The following is an 18746-nucleotide window of genomic DNA, read 5'->3' as shown; positions in this document are numbered from 1 at the left end:
AAACAGACAGAGAGAAACAGACAGAGAGAAACATAGACAGAGAAACAGACAGAGAGAAACATAGACAGAGAAACAGACAGAGAGAAACAGACAGAGAGAAACAAATAAACACAGACAGAGAGAAACAAAGAGAGACACAGAAACAGAGAGAAACATGTCATAAAGTGAAGAGAGAAGTCGCTCTGGATAAAGAGCTAAATGACATGTAAATGTAAATGTAAACAAAGACAGAGAGAAACAGACAGAGAGAAACAAATAAACACAGACAGAGGGAAACACAGACAGAGGGAAACAAAGACAGAGGGAAACAAAGACAGAGGGAAACAAAGACAGAGGGAAACAAAGACAGAGGGAAACAGACAAAGAAACAAAGAGACAGAGAAACAGACAGAGAAACAGAGAGAAACAGACAGAGAAACAGAGAGAAACAGACAGAGAAACAGAGACAGAGAGAAACAGACAGAAACATAGACAGAGAGATACAGACAGACAGAAACAGAGAGAGAGAAACAGAGAGAGAGAAACAGAGAAACAGAGAGAGAGAAACAGAAACAGAGAGAGAGAAACAGAGACAGAGAGAAACAGACAGAGAGAAACAGAGACAGAGAGAAACAGAGAGAGAGAGAAACAAAGACAGAAACAGACAGAAACAGAAAGAAACAGAGACAGAGAGAGAGAAACAGGGAGAGAGAGAGACAGAGAGAAACAGAGACAGAGAGAAACAGAGACAGAGAGAAACAAAGACAGAGAGAAACAAAGACAGAGAGAAACAAAGACAGAGAGAAACAAAGACAGAGAGAAACAAAGACAGAGAGAAACAAAGACAGAGAGAAACAGACAGAGAGAAACAGACAGAGAGAAACAGACAGAGAGAAACAGACAGAGAGAAACATAGACAGAGAAACAGACAGAGAGAAACATAGACAGAGAAACAGACAGAGAGAAACAGACAGAGAAACAAAGAGAGAGAAAGACAGAGAAACAAAGAGAGAAACAGACAGAGAGAAACAGACAGAGAAACAAAGAGAGAGAAACAGACAGAGAAACAAAGAGAGAGAAACAGACAGAGAAACAAAGAGAGAGAAACAGACAGAGAAACAAAGAGAGAGAAACAGACAGAGAAACAACAGAGAGAAACAGACAGAGAGAGAAACAGACAGAGAGAAACAGACAGAGAAACAGACAGAGAGAAACAGACAGAGAAACAAAGAGAGAGAGAAACAGACAGAGAAACAAAGAGAGAGAGAAACAGACAGAGAAACAAAGAGAGAGAGAAACAGACAGAGAAACAAAGAGAGAGAGAAACAGACAGAGAAACAAAGAGAGAGAGAAACAGACAGAGAAACAAAGAGAGAGAGAAACAGACAGAGAAACAAAGAGAGAGAGAAACAGACAGAGAAACAAAGAGAGAGAGAAACAGACAGAGAAACAAAGAGAGAGAGAAACAGACAGAGAAACAAAGAGAGAGAGAAACAGACAGAGAAACAAAGAGAGAGAGAAACAGACAGAGAAACAAAGAGAGAGAGAAACAGACAGAGAAACAAAGAGAGAGAGAAACAGACAGAGAAACAAAGAGAGAGAAACAGACAGAGAAACAAAGAGAGAGAAACAGACAGAGAAACAAAGAGAGAGAGAAACAGACAGAGAAACAAAGAGAGAGAACAGAGAGAGAGAAACAGAAGAGAAACAAAGAGAGAGAGAAACAGACAGAGAAACAAAGAGAGAGAGAAACAGACAGAGAAACAAAGAGAGAGAAACAGACAGAGAAACAAAGAGAGAGAGAAACAGACAGAGAAACAAAGAGAGAGAGAAACAGACAGAAACATAGACAGAGAAACAGACAGAAACATAGACAGACAGAAACATAGACAGAGAAACAGACAGACAGAAACATAGACAGACAGAAACATAGACAGAGAAACAGACAGACAGAAACAGACAGAGAAACAGACAGACAGAAACATAGACAGAGAAACAGACAGACAGAAACATAGACAGAGAGAAACAGACAGAGAGAAACATAGACAGAGAGAAACATAGACAGAGAGAAACATAGACAGAGAGAAACAGAGAGAAAGAAACAGAGAGAAACAGAGAGAAAGAAACAGAGAGAAACAGAGAGAGAAACAGAGACAGAGAGAAACAGAGACAGAGAGAAACAGAGAGAGAGAAACAGAGAGAGAGAAACAGAGAGAGAGAAACAGAGAGAGAGAAACAGAAACAGAGAGAGAGAAACAGAAACAGAGAGAGAGAAACAGAGAGAAACAGAGAGAAACAGAGACAGAGAGAAACAGAGACAAACAGAGACAGAGAGAAACAGAGAGAGAGAGAAACAAAGACAGAAACAGACAGAAACAGAGACAGAGAGAAACAGAGAGAGAGAAACAGGGAGAGAGAGAGACAGAGAGAAACAGAGACAGAGAGAAACAAAGACAGAGAGAAACAAAGACAGAGAGAAACAAAGACAGAGAGAAACAAAGACAGAGAGAAACAAAGACAGAGAGAAACAAAGACAGAGAGAAACAGACAGAAACATAGAGAAACAGAGACAGAGAGAAACAGAGACAGAGAGAAAAAAAGGCAGAGAGAAAAAAAGGCAGAGAGAAAAAAAGGCAGAGAGAAACAGACAGAGAGAAACAAAGACAGAGAGAAACAAAGACAGAGAGAAACAAAGACAGAGAGAAACAAAGACAGAGAGAAACAGACAGAAACATAGACAGAGAGAAACAGAGACAGAGAGAAACAGAGACAGAGAGAAACAGAGACAGAGAGAAAAAAAGGCAGAGAGAAAAAAAGGCAGAGAGAAAAAAAGGCAGAGAGAAAAAAAGGCAGAGAGAAAAAAAGGCAGAGAGAAACAGACAGAGAGAAACAAATAAACACAGACAGAGATAAACAGACAGAAACATAGACAGAGGGAAACAGAGAGAAATATGATATAAGGAGAAGATAGGACAGGGGAGAGAGAAAGAAGAACACAGAAGAGGGAGGGGAGGAAGGGGAGAGGTAAAAGAGGAGAGATATAGGACCAAGAGGGGGAGAGAGGTAGGAGTCACTCACGTTGACTGACGATGAAGTGTTCCATACTGTCTTTGGTGCGGTTGGAGCTTTTCAGTCTCTCCATGGCGTCCTTTAGAGCCTCCTCCTGCTCTGAGATCCGCTGACGCATGGTGTGGACCTCCTTTAGAGACAGCTCCTGGACACACACACACACACACACACACACACACACACACTGTCACACTTCAGAAATCTACCCCCCTGTAAAGAGCAGTGAGGTTACAGGGAGTCCACCTAGTGACAAACCCATGAACATAAATCCCCACTAAGCATACAGACACACTCTCAAACATGAGCAGTGACACAAATGACACGCTAACAGCATAATGAAATACCCTTCATTTAACTCTTACAAACAAAGAGAATAAGATTCTGACCGTCTTGGTGCTCTGAGTGGACCCCTCACTATTGGGCAATGCTGCCCTCCAGAACATTCTGAGCAGGGAGCTGGCATCCTCGAGGATCTTCCTCAAGGTTGTAGAGCAGGTCAGCAGACTCCTCACACAGCCAGGGTCCACAGGCTGGCACACAGAGAGAGAGAGAGAGAGAGAGAGAGAGAGAGAGAGAGAGAGAGAGAGAGATCCACAGAAACAGTTAGACTAAACTAATCTAACTAAAACACAGGTAAACAATCCAAGGTTTAACATATTTTCAGCTCAACTAGCTACAGGTTACTGTAGACAACACTACTAAGATGAAACCATCTCAACTAGCTATACTGTAGACAACACTACTAAGATGAAACCAGCTCAACTAGCTATACTGTAGACAACACTACTAAGATGAAACCATCTCAACTAGCTATACTGTAGACAACACTACTAAGATGAAACCAGCTCAACTAGCTATACTGTAGACAACACTACTAAGATGAAACCAGCTCAACTAGCTATACTGTAGACAACACTACTAAGATGAAACCATCTCAACTAGCTATACTGTAGACAACACTACTAAGATGAAACCAGCTCAACTAGCTATACTGTAGACAACACTACTAAGATGAAACCAGCTCAACTAGCTATACTGTAGACAACACTACTAAGATGAAACCAGCTCAACTAGCTATACTGTAGACAACACTACTAAGATGAAACCAGCTCAACTAGCTATACTGTAGACAACACTACTAAGATGAAACCATCTCAACTAGCTATACTGTAGACAACACTACTAAGATGAAACCAGCTCAACTAGCTATACTGTAGACAACACTACTAAGATGAAACCAGCTCAACTAGCTATACTGTAGACAACACTACTAAGATGAAACCAGCTCAACTAGCTATACTGTACACAACACTACTAAGATGAAACCAGCTCAACTAGCTACTGTAGACAACACTACTAAGATAGCTATACTAAGATGAAACCAGCTCAACTAGCTATACTGTAGACAACACTACTAAGATGAAACCAGCTCAACTAGCTATACTGTACACAACACTACTAAGATGAAACCAGCTCAACTAGCTATACTGTACACAACACTACTAAGATGAAACCAGCTCAACTAGCTATACTGTACACAACACTACTAAGATGAAACCAGCTCAACTAGCTATACTGTACTGACAACACTACTAAGATGAAACCAGCTCAACTAGCAGCTCTAAGATGAAACCAGCTCAACTAGCTATACTGTACACAACTAAGATGAAACCATCTCAACTGGCTACTAAGATGAAACCAGCTCAACTAGCTATACTGTAGACAACACTACTAAGATGAAACCAGCTCAACTAGCTATACTGTAGACAACACTACTAAGATGAAACCAGCTCAACTAGCTAAGATAGCTACTGTAGACAACACTACTAAGATGAAACCAGCTCAACTAGCTATACTGTACTGTAGACAACACTACTAAGATGAAACCAGCTCAACTAGCTATACTGTAGACAACACTACTAAGATGAAACCAGCTCAACTAGCTATACTGTAGACAACACTACTAAGATGAAACCAGCTCAACTAGCTATACTGTAGACAACACTACTAAGATGAAACCAGCTCAACTAGCTATACTGTAGACAACACTACTAAGATGAAACCAGCTCAACTAGCTATACTGTAGACAACACTACTAAGATGAAACCAGCTCAACTAGCTATACTGTACACAACACTACTAAGATGAAACCAGCTCAACTAGCTATACTGTAGACAACACTACTAAGATGAAACCAGCTCAACTAGCTATACTGTAGACAACACTACTAAGATGAAACCAGCTCAACTAGCTATACTGTAGACAACACTACTAAGATGAAACCAGCTCAACTAGCTATACTGTAGACAACACTACTAAGATGAAACCAGCTCAACTAGCTATACTGTAGACAACACTACTAAGATGAAACCAGCTCAACTAGCTATACTGTAGACAACACTACTAAGATGAAACCAGCTCAACTAGCTATACTAGACAACACTACTAAGATACTGTAGACAACACTACTAAGATGAAACCAGCTCAACTAGCTATACTGTAGACAACACTACTAAGATGAAACCAGCTCAACTAGCTATACTGTACACAACACTACTAAGATGAAACCAGCTCAACTAGCTATACTGTACACAACACTACTAAGATGAAACCAGCTCAACTAGCTATACTGTAGACAACACTACTAAGATGAAACCAGCTCAACTAGCTATACTGTACACAACACTACTAAGATGAAACCAGCTCAACTAGCTATACTGTACACAACACTACTAAGATGAAACCAGCTCAACTAGCTATACTGTAGACAACACTACTAAGATGAAACCAGCTCAACTAGCTATACTGTACACAACACTACTAAGATGAAACCAGCTCAACTAGCTATACTGTACACAACACTACTAAGATGAAACCAGCTCAACTAGCTATACTGTACACAACACTACTAAGATGAAACCAGCTCAACTAGCTATACTGTAGACAACACTACTAAGATGAAACCAGCTCAACTAGCTATACTGTACACAACACTACTAAGATGAAACCATCTCAACTAGCTATACTGTAGACAACACTACTAAGATGAAACCAGCTCAACTAGCTATACTGTAGACAACACTACTAAGATGAAACCAGCTCAACTAGCTATACTGTAGACAACACTACTAAGATGAAACCAGCTCAACTAGCTATACTGTAGACAACACTACTAAGATGAAACCAGCTCAACTAGCTATACTGTAGACAACACTACTAAGATGAAACCAGCTCAACTAGCTATACTGTAGACAACACTACTAAGATGAAACCAGCTCAACTAGCTATACTGTAGACAACACTACTAAGATGAAACCAGCTCAACTAGCTATACTGTAGACAACACTACTAAGATGAAACCAGCTCAACTAGCTATACTGTAGACAACACTACTAAGATGAAACCAGCTCAACTAGCTATACTGTACACAACACTACTAAGATGAAACATGAGTTTAATCCATTTAAACCAAGGACCTAAAAGTTCATTTAGAGCGGCATTAACTCCTCTGTAAGGTGTCCGAATCCTCTAACCTTTCCTCAGTTTCACAATGCTGTTGTATCCCTGAACTCACTCATCTGATTCACCAAGTCAAGGGCTTGATGATTAGTTGACAAGTTGAATCAGGTGTGCTGGCTGTAGAAGAGTTCATCTACACTACCGTTCAAAGGTTTGGGGTCACTTTGAAATGTCCTTGTTTTTTAAATAAAAGCACATTTCTTTGGCCATTAAAATATCAAATTGATCAGAAATACAGTGTAGACATTGTTAATGCTGTAAATGACTATTGAAGCTGGAAACAGATGATTTTTAATGGAATATCTATCTACATAGGCGTACAGAGGCCCATTATCAGCAACCATCACTCCTGTGTTCCAATGGCACATTGTGTTATCTAATCCAAGTTTATCATTTTAAAAGGCTAATTGATCATTAGAAAACCCTTTTGCAATTATGTTCTTGTTCTGAGAAATGAAGGCTATTCCATGCGAGAAATTGCCAAGAAACTGAAGATCTTGTATAACGCTGTGTACTACTCCCTTCACAGAACAGCGCAAACGGACTCTAACCAGAATAGAAAGAGGAGTAGGAGGCCCCGGTGCACAACTGAGCAAGAGGACAAGTACATGTGTTTAGTTTGAGAAACAGACACCTCACAAGTTCTCAACTGGCAGCTTCATTAAATAGTACCCACAAAACACCAGTCTCAACGTCAACAGTGAAGAGGCGACTCCAGGATGCTGGCCTTCTAGGCAGAGTTGCAAAGAAAAAGATTAAGATGGGCAAAAGAACACAGACACTGGACAGAGGAACTCTGCCTAGAAGGCCAGCATCCTGGAGTCACCTCTTCACTGTTGACATTGACTATTGTAGACGTTTCCAGCGACAATAGTCATTTACAACAATGTCTACACTGTATTTCTGATCAATTTGATGTCATTTTAATGGATTAAAAATGTGTTTTTCTTTCAAAAACAAGGACATTTCTAAGTGACCCCAAACTTTTGAACGGTAGTGTACATGCTGGGGGCCCCCAAGGATAGGTTTCAAAACCCCTGACCCCTGACCTCTCACCTTGTCCAGGCTGAGCTCCAGCAGGGTGTGGTTGGCGGTGGCCCGGAGGGCAGCCTCCATCTTGCCAATGAGGACGCGCCCCTCCAGGATCTGCTGTTGCAGGGCGCTGAAGTTATCCACGTGGCCCACAACATGGAGGCCATTACGGTTGGCGAAGGAGCCGTCTGGAGCCTGGCCCTCAGGAGAAACGTCAACCTCCCGGGGTTCCAGTGTGAGGGAGAGAGGAGAAGCAGGGCTGAAGAGTCCAGTGTCTCGGACAGGGGTAGAGAGAGCAGGGTCTGTGAGCGGGAAAGGAAGATTGGGGAATGATTGTTAGTTACGGGTAAATCTCAAATGGCATTGCTTCCTATTGACCATAAAGTGCACAACGTTTATCCTTGGCTCTGGGCAAAAGTAGTGCACTATATAGGAAATAGGATGCAATTTCAGACACATCCTTACAATGTTCTGTGTAAATGTGGTAGAATCAGTGGTAACATGTTAAGCCTATCCCAGAATGCTTTCCTTGGTGGCGCTCTCTCACCATGGAAGAGCTGTATCCTGGCTCCAGGAAGGCGTGTCCCAGACGTCAACTGCTGCCCTAGCTGAACATGCAGGTCCCTGGGGTCAAAGGGTGCAGACTCCTCTGAGTGTGACCCCTCACTTGTGTTCATGTTCCTGGGGACGCCACACACTCTGTGGCATATCTGGAGGTCATACTGTAGAGAGTGGGCCAGGCCACGGCTCTCACACAACTGCTGCTGCAGGACATTCACATCGTGCTGCAACCTAGACACACACAACACAGTTAAACACATGTGAGAAAACAATAATCACACAACCGAGATGCACACAGACACACAAACACTCCTCCTACCTGTTAATGGTCTCCTGGTTGTTCTGCCTGTCCTGTTTCAGCTGAGTGATCTCCAGGGTCTGAGCCTGTGTCTGCGTGTGCAGCCTCCTGCCCTGTTCCGCCCACCTCTCAGTCTCTAACTCCGCCTCCTTCACACGGGCACGCCCCAACAGCACCGCCTCACGCAGCTGCTCCGCCTCCTTACTCCCGTCTGGGGGAAGAGTACAGAAGAACTCAAATAAAGACATAAATGAAGCTGGAAAGACGGAAAACTAGCTGCACTTCATTTTCTGTTTTAGATTTAGATTTCTTTGTATATATCCATAAAAATTATGCAAATTCATGATTTCGATTGGCTGAGAAAAGCTGCCTGCCTGTGTCTCAAACCAACATGTTCATTACTATGCAACAGCTGAAGATCGAATTTGAATATTGAAACAGTAAAAGAAATGTGAGATGATGTCTAGATGCTTTTTATAGTGGAGATTAAGTCCATAAATTGCCGGGCTGATGAGACAGTGGCTTGGGCTGACGAGAGACAGTGGATTGGGCTGACGAGACAGTGGATTGGGCTGACGAGACAGTGGATTGGGCTGACGAGACAGTGGATTGGGCTGACGAGACAGTGGATTGGGCTGACGAGACAGTGGATTGGGCTGACGAGACAATCAAATCCCCGAAGTGTCTTATTGCTATTATAAACTGGTTACCAACGTAATTAGAGCAGTAAAAATAAATGTTTTGACATATCCGTGGTATATGGTCTGATATACCACCCACGGCTGTCAGCCAATCATCATTCTCTTCTCAATGTAATATACAGTATGTCATTTAGCAAACACATTTATCCAAAGTGACTTACATTTTACATATGAGTGGTCATTATCTTGGGATTGCAAGAACAACGCTCTACAGAATGGGCTATAGAGCAGAATTGATAGTATGTTGGGTAGTATATTAGAGAGTTTGGAGAGTACTCGGAGCCAGGCAGTTGGTTACCTCTGCTGGCCTGTTGGAGTCGGTCCTGCAGACTGAGGTTCTCCGCTTTCAGAACTCTGATCTCACTGGACAACTGACTGACAGAGTCCAAGCCCTGGATGTAGATGTTGGTGGGAGCACCTGAGGAAGAGGAAAAGAGAAAAAGGAAGAGGAGAAGGATAAAGAGAAGGGAGAGGATGAGGAAGAGACGGATGAGGAAGAAGAGGAGGGCCAGTACATTTCACTAATTCCTTTTTGACACAGTGACTGTCAACATTGACTTAGTACAGGTAGCCAAGTTGGGTGTGTAGAATATATGTTCATGGTTTGAGACAGCAGGTGTGGTGGTGGTCAAGTCAATACATTTATCTCTGGCTTGGTTGACCAGTCTCTCCTCCAGCTGCTGTCGGAGGAGGTCGTTGGTCTGGATGGAATCGTCCAGACGTTGACGTAGACTCCTGATCTCTCTCAGGTGTTCTTTAATCAGGTCAGAACCTGCACAGGAACACATCAAAATACCGTTGACATTTCACAACATAAAAAAACATTTGTATAGTATATATATATACACACACATCTTCAGTACCCATTGGAACTCTGTTGGAGGACCGCGACACCATTCTTCCACCAGAAATGATAACATTTGGAGTTTTATTGATCTTTGTGGAAAACATTGTCTCAGGCGCTACCCCAGAATCTCCCATAAGTGTTCAATTGGGTTGAGATCTGGTGACTGACACACACACACACACACACACACACACACACACACACACACACACACACACACACACACACACACACACACACACACACACACACACACACACACACACACACACACACACACACACACACACACACACGCACACACTAAACCGCCTATGCTAATTTGAGGCTCTCCTCCTTCAAAGTCACTAAGATCTCTTCTTCTAGCCATGGTACCCAATATAATGGACAGCTGGGCATTTGTATAAATGACCCTAAGCATGATGGGATGTTAATTGCTTAATTATCTACACCTGTGTGGAAGCACCTGCTCTCAACATACTTTGTATCCCTCACTGACTAAAGTGTTTCCTTCATTTTGTCAGTTACCTGTATATACACACACAACAGGGCTGTTTGGGTCCGTATAGTCTCTAATAGTTAGTAACAGGAAAATAACTCAAATGTCATGGTATGACATATCAATTTCCAAGATCAGCCATTGGCTCTTTAGACTATCACCTGGGATATGTGTGATATGATCCACTCCCACATGTTGTCCTGTAAACTCATTACAGGTAGGACACACACATACATACACACACACATACACACACACACATACACACACAATGTCATTAAAACTCATAGATACACACACCTGTATGGCTGGTGCCAGACTGGTAACCTGACGACCCTGATGACAAATCAGCAGTGCCAACTCTCATTGACCGAGCACCGTAGGCCATGTCCCACATTGCACTGCTCTCCAGGAGGCTGGCGCCTGCCTTCATGGCAGGGCTAGCATTGAGGCTAGCATTCAGACCAGCGGGGTGGAAGGTGTGGTAGGACAGAGGCTGGGGCATGTAACTGGAGGGGTCAGTCTGGGGGTGGGGGTGGGCTGACATGGGGAAACCACCAAACGGCTTGACTGAAGGAACGGAAAAACCTGCAGTAGGAAAAAGAAAAACCGAAGCATGAATAAACAGATAGGAGAGAGATGGAGGATGGATGTTAGTGTGTCAGGCAGCTTGTTGTGAGATCGATAAGTCTAATTCAATTCGATTGTATTTGTCACATGTGCCGAATACAACAGTACACTGTAAGGTCTAGTCAGAACACTAACACAGCCTCAACAGAGTCAAAACACTAACACAGCAGAGAGTCAGAACACTAACACAGCCTCAACAGAGTCAAAACACTAACACAGCAGAGAGTCAGAACACTAACACAGCAGAGAGTCAAAACACTAACACAGCAGAGAGTCAGAACACTAACACAGCCTCAACAGAGTCAGACCACTAACACAGCAGAGAGTCAGACCACTAACACAGCAGAGAGTCAGACCACTAACACAGCAGAGAGTCAGAACACTAACACAGCAGAGAGTCAGAACACTAACACAGCAGAGAGTCAGAACACTAACACAGCAGAGAGTCAGAACACTAACACAGCAGAGAGTCAGAACACTAATACAGCAGAGAGTCAGAACACTAACACAGCAGAGAGTCAGAACACTAAGAGTCAGAACACTAACACAGCAGAGAGTCAGAACACTAATACAGCAGAGAGTCAGAACACTAATACAGCAGAGAGTCAGAACACTAATACAGCAGAGAGTCAGAACACTAAGAGTCAGAACACTAACACAGCAGAGAGTCAGAACACTAATACAGCAGAGAGTCAGAACACTAATACAGCAGAGAGTCAGAACACTAATACAGCAGAGAGTCAGAACACTAATACAGCAGAGAGTCAGAACACTAATACAGCAGAGAGTCAGAACACTAATACAGCAGAGAGTCAGAACACTAAGAGTCAGAACACTAATACAGCAGAGAGTCAGAACACTAAGAGTCAGAACACTAATACAGCAGAGAGTCAGAACACTAATACAGTCTCCAGTGTGTGTGTGACATTAGGATTTAAGGCAGGGTGAAATGTCCCTCTCACAGGAGAGCAGGCACACGGTATAAAGAGAATAGTTGGGATGTTAGGATGGATGGACAAGGAGAGTTAGATAGTGGGAGGTAGTGAGCTCATGGGCTCCTGAGTTTTTCTGAGTTCTTCTACAAAAATATAGAAATAGAGTTGGATAAATGTAGATCAACTTCACAAGGACTTACAGGATACTAACCACAACATCAAAACCTTCAATCCAAATCAAAATTTGATACATAAAACCTTGATTTTGGACAAAATTATCTGAATGGACTATTACTACCAAGGACTATCAAGACAAAACAACCCAAAACCTGCAGACGAAACACAGAGGAAACCTGGAAATACCATCCAACACATAACTGAGTGAATAATGTTCAGTCTAAAGCTACTTCTGAAGCCAAAAAGTAAAAGACAACAATCTCTAGGTCATTTTGTTGTATAAAGCTTAATAAATAAGGCTACGAAGCTACCAAGCTGCTAGGACAGAACTGACCTGGGTGCATTTCAATTAGCACTGAAGTGTGAAGTGAGTGGTGTGAAAACTCTTGAGCCTAACAATATATATATATATTAACCAGACCATCCCCTGGCATGGAGCTATATTAACCAGACCATCCCCTGGCATGGTGCTATATTAACCAGACCATCCCCTGTCATGGAGCTATATTAACCAGACCATCCCCTGGCATGGTGCTATATTAACCAGACCATCCCCTGGCATGGTGCTATATTAACCAGACCATCCCCTGGCATGGTGCTATATTAACCAGACCATCCCCTGGCATGGTGCTATATTAACCAGACCATCCTCTGGCATGGAGCTCCTGGCATGGAGCTATATTAACCAGACCATCTCCTGGCATGGTGCTATATTAACCAGACCATCCCCTGGCATGGAGCTCCTGGCATGGAGCTATATTAACACAGGCCATCCCCTGGCATGGAGCTCCTGGCATGGAGCTATATTAACCAGACCATCTCCTGGCATGGTGCTATATTAATCAGACCATCCCCTGGCATGGTGCTATATTAACCAGACCATCCCCTGGCATGGTGCTATATTAACACAGAACATCCCCTGGCATGGTGCTATATTAACACAGAACATCCCCTGGCATGGTGCTATATTAACACAGAACATCCCCTGGCATGGTGCTATATTAACCAGACCATCCCCTGGCATGGCACAGTGCTATATTAACACAGAACATCCCCTGGCATGGCACAGTGCTCTAAGAGCACACTACCCCTATGTCAAGAGAGAGGGTATTGGCCCAGGGTGGAAACTCAGAATACTAGACATTGAGGAAATTGAAACAACCTCTGTCAACGTGTACCCGTCTGGAACAATAATGGTGCAGGAACACATCACAGCTAACAGCAGTGAAGGAGGAGGGAGAGGAACACATCACAGCTAACAGCAGTGAAGGAGGAGGGAGAGGAACACATCACAGCTAACAGCAGTGAAGGAGGAGGGAGAGGAACACATCACAGCTAACAGCAGTGAAGGAGGAGGGAGAGGAACACATCACAGCTAACAGCAGTGAAGGAGGAGGGAGAGGAACACGTCACAGCTAACAGCAGTGAAGGAAGAGGGAGATGAACACATCACAGCTAACAGCAGTGAAGGAAGAGGGAGAGGAACACATCACAGCTAAAAGCAGTGAAGGAAGAGGGAGAGGAACACATCACAGCTAACAGCAGTGAAGGAGGAGGGAGAGGAACACATCACAGTTAACAGCAGTGAAGGAGGAGGGAGAGGAACACATCACAGTTAACAGCAGTGAAGGAGGAGGGAGAGGAACACATCACAGCTAACAGCAGTGAAGGAAGAGGGAGAGGTACACATCACAGTTAACAGCAGTGAAGGAGGAGGGAGAGGAACACATCACAGCTAACAGCAGTGAAGGAAGAGGGAGAGGAACACATCACAGCTAACAGCAGTGAAGGAGGAGGGAGAGGAACACATCACAGCTAACAGCAGTGAAGGAGGAGGGAGAAGAACACATCACAGCTAACAGCAGTGAAGGAGGAGGGAGACGAACACATCACAGCTAACAGCAGTGAAGGAAGAGGGAGAGGAACACATCACAGCTAAAAGCAGTGAAGGAAGAGGGAGAGGAACACATCACAGCTAACAGCAGTGAAGGAGGAGGGAGAGGAACACATCACAGTTAACAGCAGTGAAGGAGGAGGGAGAGGAACACATCACAGTTAACAGCAGTGAAGGAGGAGGGAGAGGAACACATCACAGCTAACAGCAGTGAAGGAAGAGGGAGAGGTACACATCACAGTTAACAGCAGTGAAGGAGGAGGGAGAGGAACACATCACAGCTAACAGCAGTGAAGGAAGAGGGAGAGGAACACATCACAGCTAACAGCAGTGAAGGAGGAGGGAGAGGAACACATCACAGCTAACAGCAGTGAAGGAGGAGGGAGAAGAACACATCACAGCTAACAGCAGTGAAGGAGGAGGGAGAAGAACACATCACAGCTAACAGCAGTGAAGGAAGAGGGAGAGGAACACATCACAGCTAACAGCAGTGAAGGAAGAGGGAGAGGAACACATCACAGCTAACAGCAGTGAAGGAAGAGGGAGAGGAACACATCACAGCTAACAGCAGTGAAGGAAGAGGGAGAGGAACACATCACAGCTAACAGCAGTGAAGGAGGGAGAGGAACACATCACAGCTAACAGCAGTGAAGGAGGAGGGAGAGGAACACATCACAGCTAACAGCAGTGAAGGAAGAGGGAGAGGAACACATCACAGCTAACAGCAGTGAAGGAAGAGGGAGAGGAACACATGAAGGAGGAGGGAGAGGAACACATCAGATAACAGCAGTGAAGGAGGAGGGAGAGGAACACATCACAGCTAACAGCAGTGAAGGAGGAGGAGAGGAACACATCACAGCTAACAGCAGAACACATCACAGCTAACAGCAGGAAGGAGGAGGGAGAGGAACACATCACAGCTAACAGCAGTGAAGGAGGAGGGAGAGGAACACATCACAGCTAACAGCAGTGAAGGAGGAGGGAGAGGAACACATCACAGCTAACAACAGTGAAGGAGGAGGGAGAGGAACACATCACAGCTAACAACAGTGAAGGAGGAGGGAGAGGAACACATCACAGCTAACAGCAGTGAAGGAGGAGGGAGAGGAACACATCACAGTTAACAGCGGTGAAGGAGGAGGGTGAGGAACACATCACAGCTAACAGCAGTGAAGGAAGAGGGAGAGGAACACATCACAGCTAACAACAGTGAAGGAGGAGGGAGAGGAACACATCACAGCTAACAACAGTGAAGGAGGAGGGAGAGGAACACATCACAGCTAACAGCAGTGAAGGAGGAGGGAGAGGAACACATCACAGCTAACAACAGTGAAGGAGGAGGGAGAGGAACACATCACAGCTAAAAGCAGTGAAGGAAGAGGGAGAGGAACACATCACAGCTAACAGCAGTGAAGGAAGAGGGAGAGGAACACATCACAGTTAAAAAAATAGGCTCCAACACTCTACTCAGCAAACTGGATGCAGTCTATCACAGTGCCATCCGTTTTGTCACCAAAGCCCCTTAATACTACCCACCACTGTGACCTGTATGCTCTCATTGTCATCCTACAAGAAACCTTGGTATAAAGGAGATGTAGGTTACAGAGAGCTGGTAGTCCCATCCACCAAACTAAACTACCAGGTGTGAAACAGGGAAGAGATGCAGGAGGATATAGAGCAGACCTAACCCACTCTACTAAATTAGTCAAAACAGGAACATTTTACATCTGGCTAGAAATTAATAAGGAAATGATCTCAACAGAGAAAAATGTCCTCATGTGTGCTACCTTTATCCCCCCAATAGAATCCCCATACCTTAACGATGACAGCTGTTCTATCCTAGAGGGGGACATCAACAATTTCCATGCACAGGGACATGCACTAGTCTGTGGCGACCTAAATGCCAGACCTGGGCAAAAAACTGACACGCTCAGCACACATGGGGACAATGACCTACCTGAAGGTGACAGCATTCCCTCTCCCATGTGCCCCCCTAGACACAAATACGACAACATAACCAACAAAAATGGGTCACAACACCTGCAGCTCTGTCGGACACTGGATATGTGCATCGTCAATGGTAGGCTTCGAGGGGACTCCTTTGGTAGGTACACCTATAGCTCATCTCTTGGCAGTAGTTCTGTAGACTACTTTATAACTGACCTCAACCCAGAGTCTCTCAGAGCGTTCGCAGTCAGCCCACTGACACCCCTATCAGATCACAGCAAAATCACAGTCCACTTGAACAGAGCTATGCTCAATCATCAAAGCCAAAGGAACTGAATATTATTAAGAAATGCTATAGATGGAAGGAAAGTAGTGTGGAAATCTACCAAAAAAACAATTAGGCAACAACAAATTCAATCTCTTCTAGACAATTCCCTGGACAAAAGGTTCACTGTAATAGTGAAGGTGTATACTTGGCAGTAGGAAACCTAAACACTATATTTGACCTTTCAGCTTCCCTACCAAATCTAAAAATGTCAAGCAGACAACATTAGAAAATGAACAACAATGACACATGGTTTGATGAAGAATGCAAAAACCTAAGAAATAAATTGAGAAACCTATCCAAAATAGAGATGTATGGATAAACCACTTCTCCAATCTTTTTGGCCCTATAACAAAAAACAAACAGCAAAAACATATACATGATCAATTACAAATCTTAGAATCATTTTTTAAAGACTACCAGAACCCACTGGATTCTCCAATTACACTGAATGAACTACAGGACAAAATACAAACCCACCAACCCAAAAAGGCCTGTGGTGCTGACGGTATCCTAAATGTAATGATCAAATATACAGACCACAAATTCCAATTGGCTAAACTTAATCTCTTTAACATCATCCTCAGCTCTGGCATGTTGTCCAATATTTGGAACCAAGGACTGATCACCCCAATCCACAAAAGTGGAGACACATTTGAACCCAATAACTACCATGGAATGTGTCAACATCAACCTTAGGAAAATACTCTGCATTATGATTAACAGCAGGCTTGTACATTTCCTCAGCAAAAACAATGTACTGAGCAAATGTCAAATAGGATTTTTACCATATTACTGTACGACAGACCACATACTCACCCTGCACACCCTAATTGACAAACAAACAAACAAACAAACCAAAACCAAGGCAAAGCCTTGGGGCGGCAGGGTAGCCTAGTGGTTAGAGCGTTGGACTAGTAACTGAAAGGTTGCAAGTTCGAATCCCCGAGCTGACAAGGTGCGTGCGTGCGACAAATCTGTCGTTCTGCCCCTGAACAGGCAGTTAACCCACTGTTAACTGCCGTCATTGAAAATGAGAATTTGTTCTTAACTGACTTGCCTAGTAAACTAAAGGTAATATAAATAAATAAAAATGCTTTGTTGATTTCAAAAAAGCTTTTGACTCAAATTGGCATGAGGGCCTGCTATACAAATTGATGGAAAGTAGTGTTGGGGGAAAAACACAAGACATTATCAAATCCATGTACACAAACAACAAGTGTGCAGTGAAAATTGTTTTTTAAAAACACACATTGCTTTCCACAGGGCCCTGGGGTGAGACAGGGATGCAGCTTAAGCCCCACCCTCTTCTACATACATATCAACTAATTGGCGAGGACACTGGAAGTCTGCAGCACCCGGCCTCAACCTACTAGAATCTGAAGTTAAATGTCTACTGTTTGCTGATGATCTGGTGCTTCTGTCCCCAACCAAGGAGGGCCGACAGCAGCACCTAGATCTTCTGCACAGATTCTGTCAGACCTGGGCCCTGACAGTAAATCTCAGTAAGACAAAAAATAATGGTGTTCCAAAAAAGGTCCAGTTGAGCACACTATACATACCTTGGCCTAAACATCAGGGCCACAGGTGACGTCCAGAAAGCTGTGAACAATCGGAGAGACAAGGCAAGAAGGGCCTTCTATGCCATCAAAAGGAACGTAAAATTCAACATACCAATTAGGATCTGGCTAAAAATACGTAGAACCCATTGCCCTTTATAGTTGTGAGGTCTGGGGTCCGCTCACCAACCAAGATTTCACAAAATGGGACAAACACCAAATTGAGACTCTGCATGCATAATTCTACAAATTGTCCTCTGTGTACAACATATGCCGATTCCCGCTAATTATCCAAATCCAGAAAAGAGACGTTAAATTCTACAACCACCTAAAAGGACGTAATTCCCAAACAAAGCCATCACAAAGCCATCACTCTGTTCACAAACACAAACAGACCCCACAGAGCCCCAGGACAGCAACACAATTAGACCCAACCAAATCATGAGAAAACAAAAGGATAATTACTTGACACACTGGAAAGAATTTGCAAAAAAACAGAGCAAACTATAATGCTATTTGTCCCTAAAGAGAGAGTACACAGTGGCAGAATACCTGACCACTGTGACTGACCCAAACTTAAGGAAAGCTTTGACTACGTACAGACTCAGTGAGCATAGCCTTGCTATTGATAACAGCCGCCGAAGGCAGACCTGGCTCTCAAGAGGAGACAGGCTATGTGCTCACTGCCCACAAAGTGAGGTGGAAACTGAACTGCACTTCCCAACTTCCTGCCAGATGTATGACCATATTAGAGACACATATGTCCCTCAGATT

The 18746-nt window shown here is 43.6% G+C and overlaps 1 protein-coding gene across 6 annotated transcripts in view; it reads right to left on the bottom strand.

Moving 5' to 3' along the window:
- LOC123996629 (phosphodiesterase 4D interacting protein) overlaps positions 1 to 18746 on the bottom strand; it is a 106649-nt gene that overhangs the window by 10110 nt on the left and 77793 nt on the right. For all 6 annotated transcript variants that reach the window (XM_046300153.1, XM_046300150.1, XM_046300149.1 and 3 more), the window contains 8 exons: positions 10806 to 11093; positions 9800 to 9931; positions 9458 to 9577; positions 8480 to 8669; positions 8147 to 8391; positions 7624 to 7901; positions 3435 to 3578; positions 3058 to 3193 (listed from right to left, as the gene is read on the bottom strand). In XM_046300153.1, coding sequence (XP_046156109.1) covers positions 3058 to 3193; positions 3435 to 3578; positions 7624 to 7901; positions 8147 to 8391; positions 8480 to 8669; positions 9458 to 9577; positions 9800 to 9931; positions 10806 to 11093 — 1533 coding nt within the window. The remainder of the gene's footprint in view (positions 1 to 3057; positions 3194 to 3434; positions 3579 to 7623; positions 7902 to 8146; positions 8392 to 8479; positions 8670 to 9457; positions 9578 to 9799; positions 9932 to 10805; positions 11094 to 18746) is intronic.

This window comes from Oncorhynchus gorbuscha, linkage group LG15, assembly GCF_021184085.1.
Source record: "Oncorhynchus gorbuscha isolate QuinsamMale2020 ecotype Even-year linkage group LG15, OgorEven_v1.0, whole genome shotgun sequence".
Taxonomy (NCBI): domain Eukaryota; kingdom Metazoa; phylum Chordata; class Actinopteri; order Salmoniformes; family Salmonidae; genus Oncorhynchus; species Oncorhynchus gorbuscha.
This window is presented reverse-complemented; position numbering and strand designations above follow the sequence as displayed.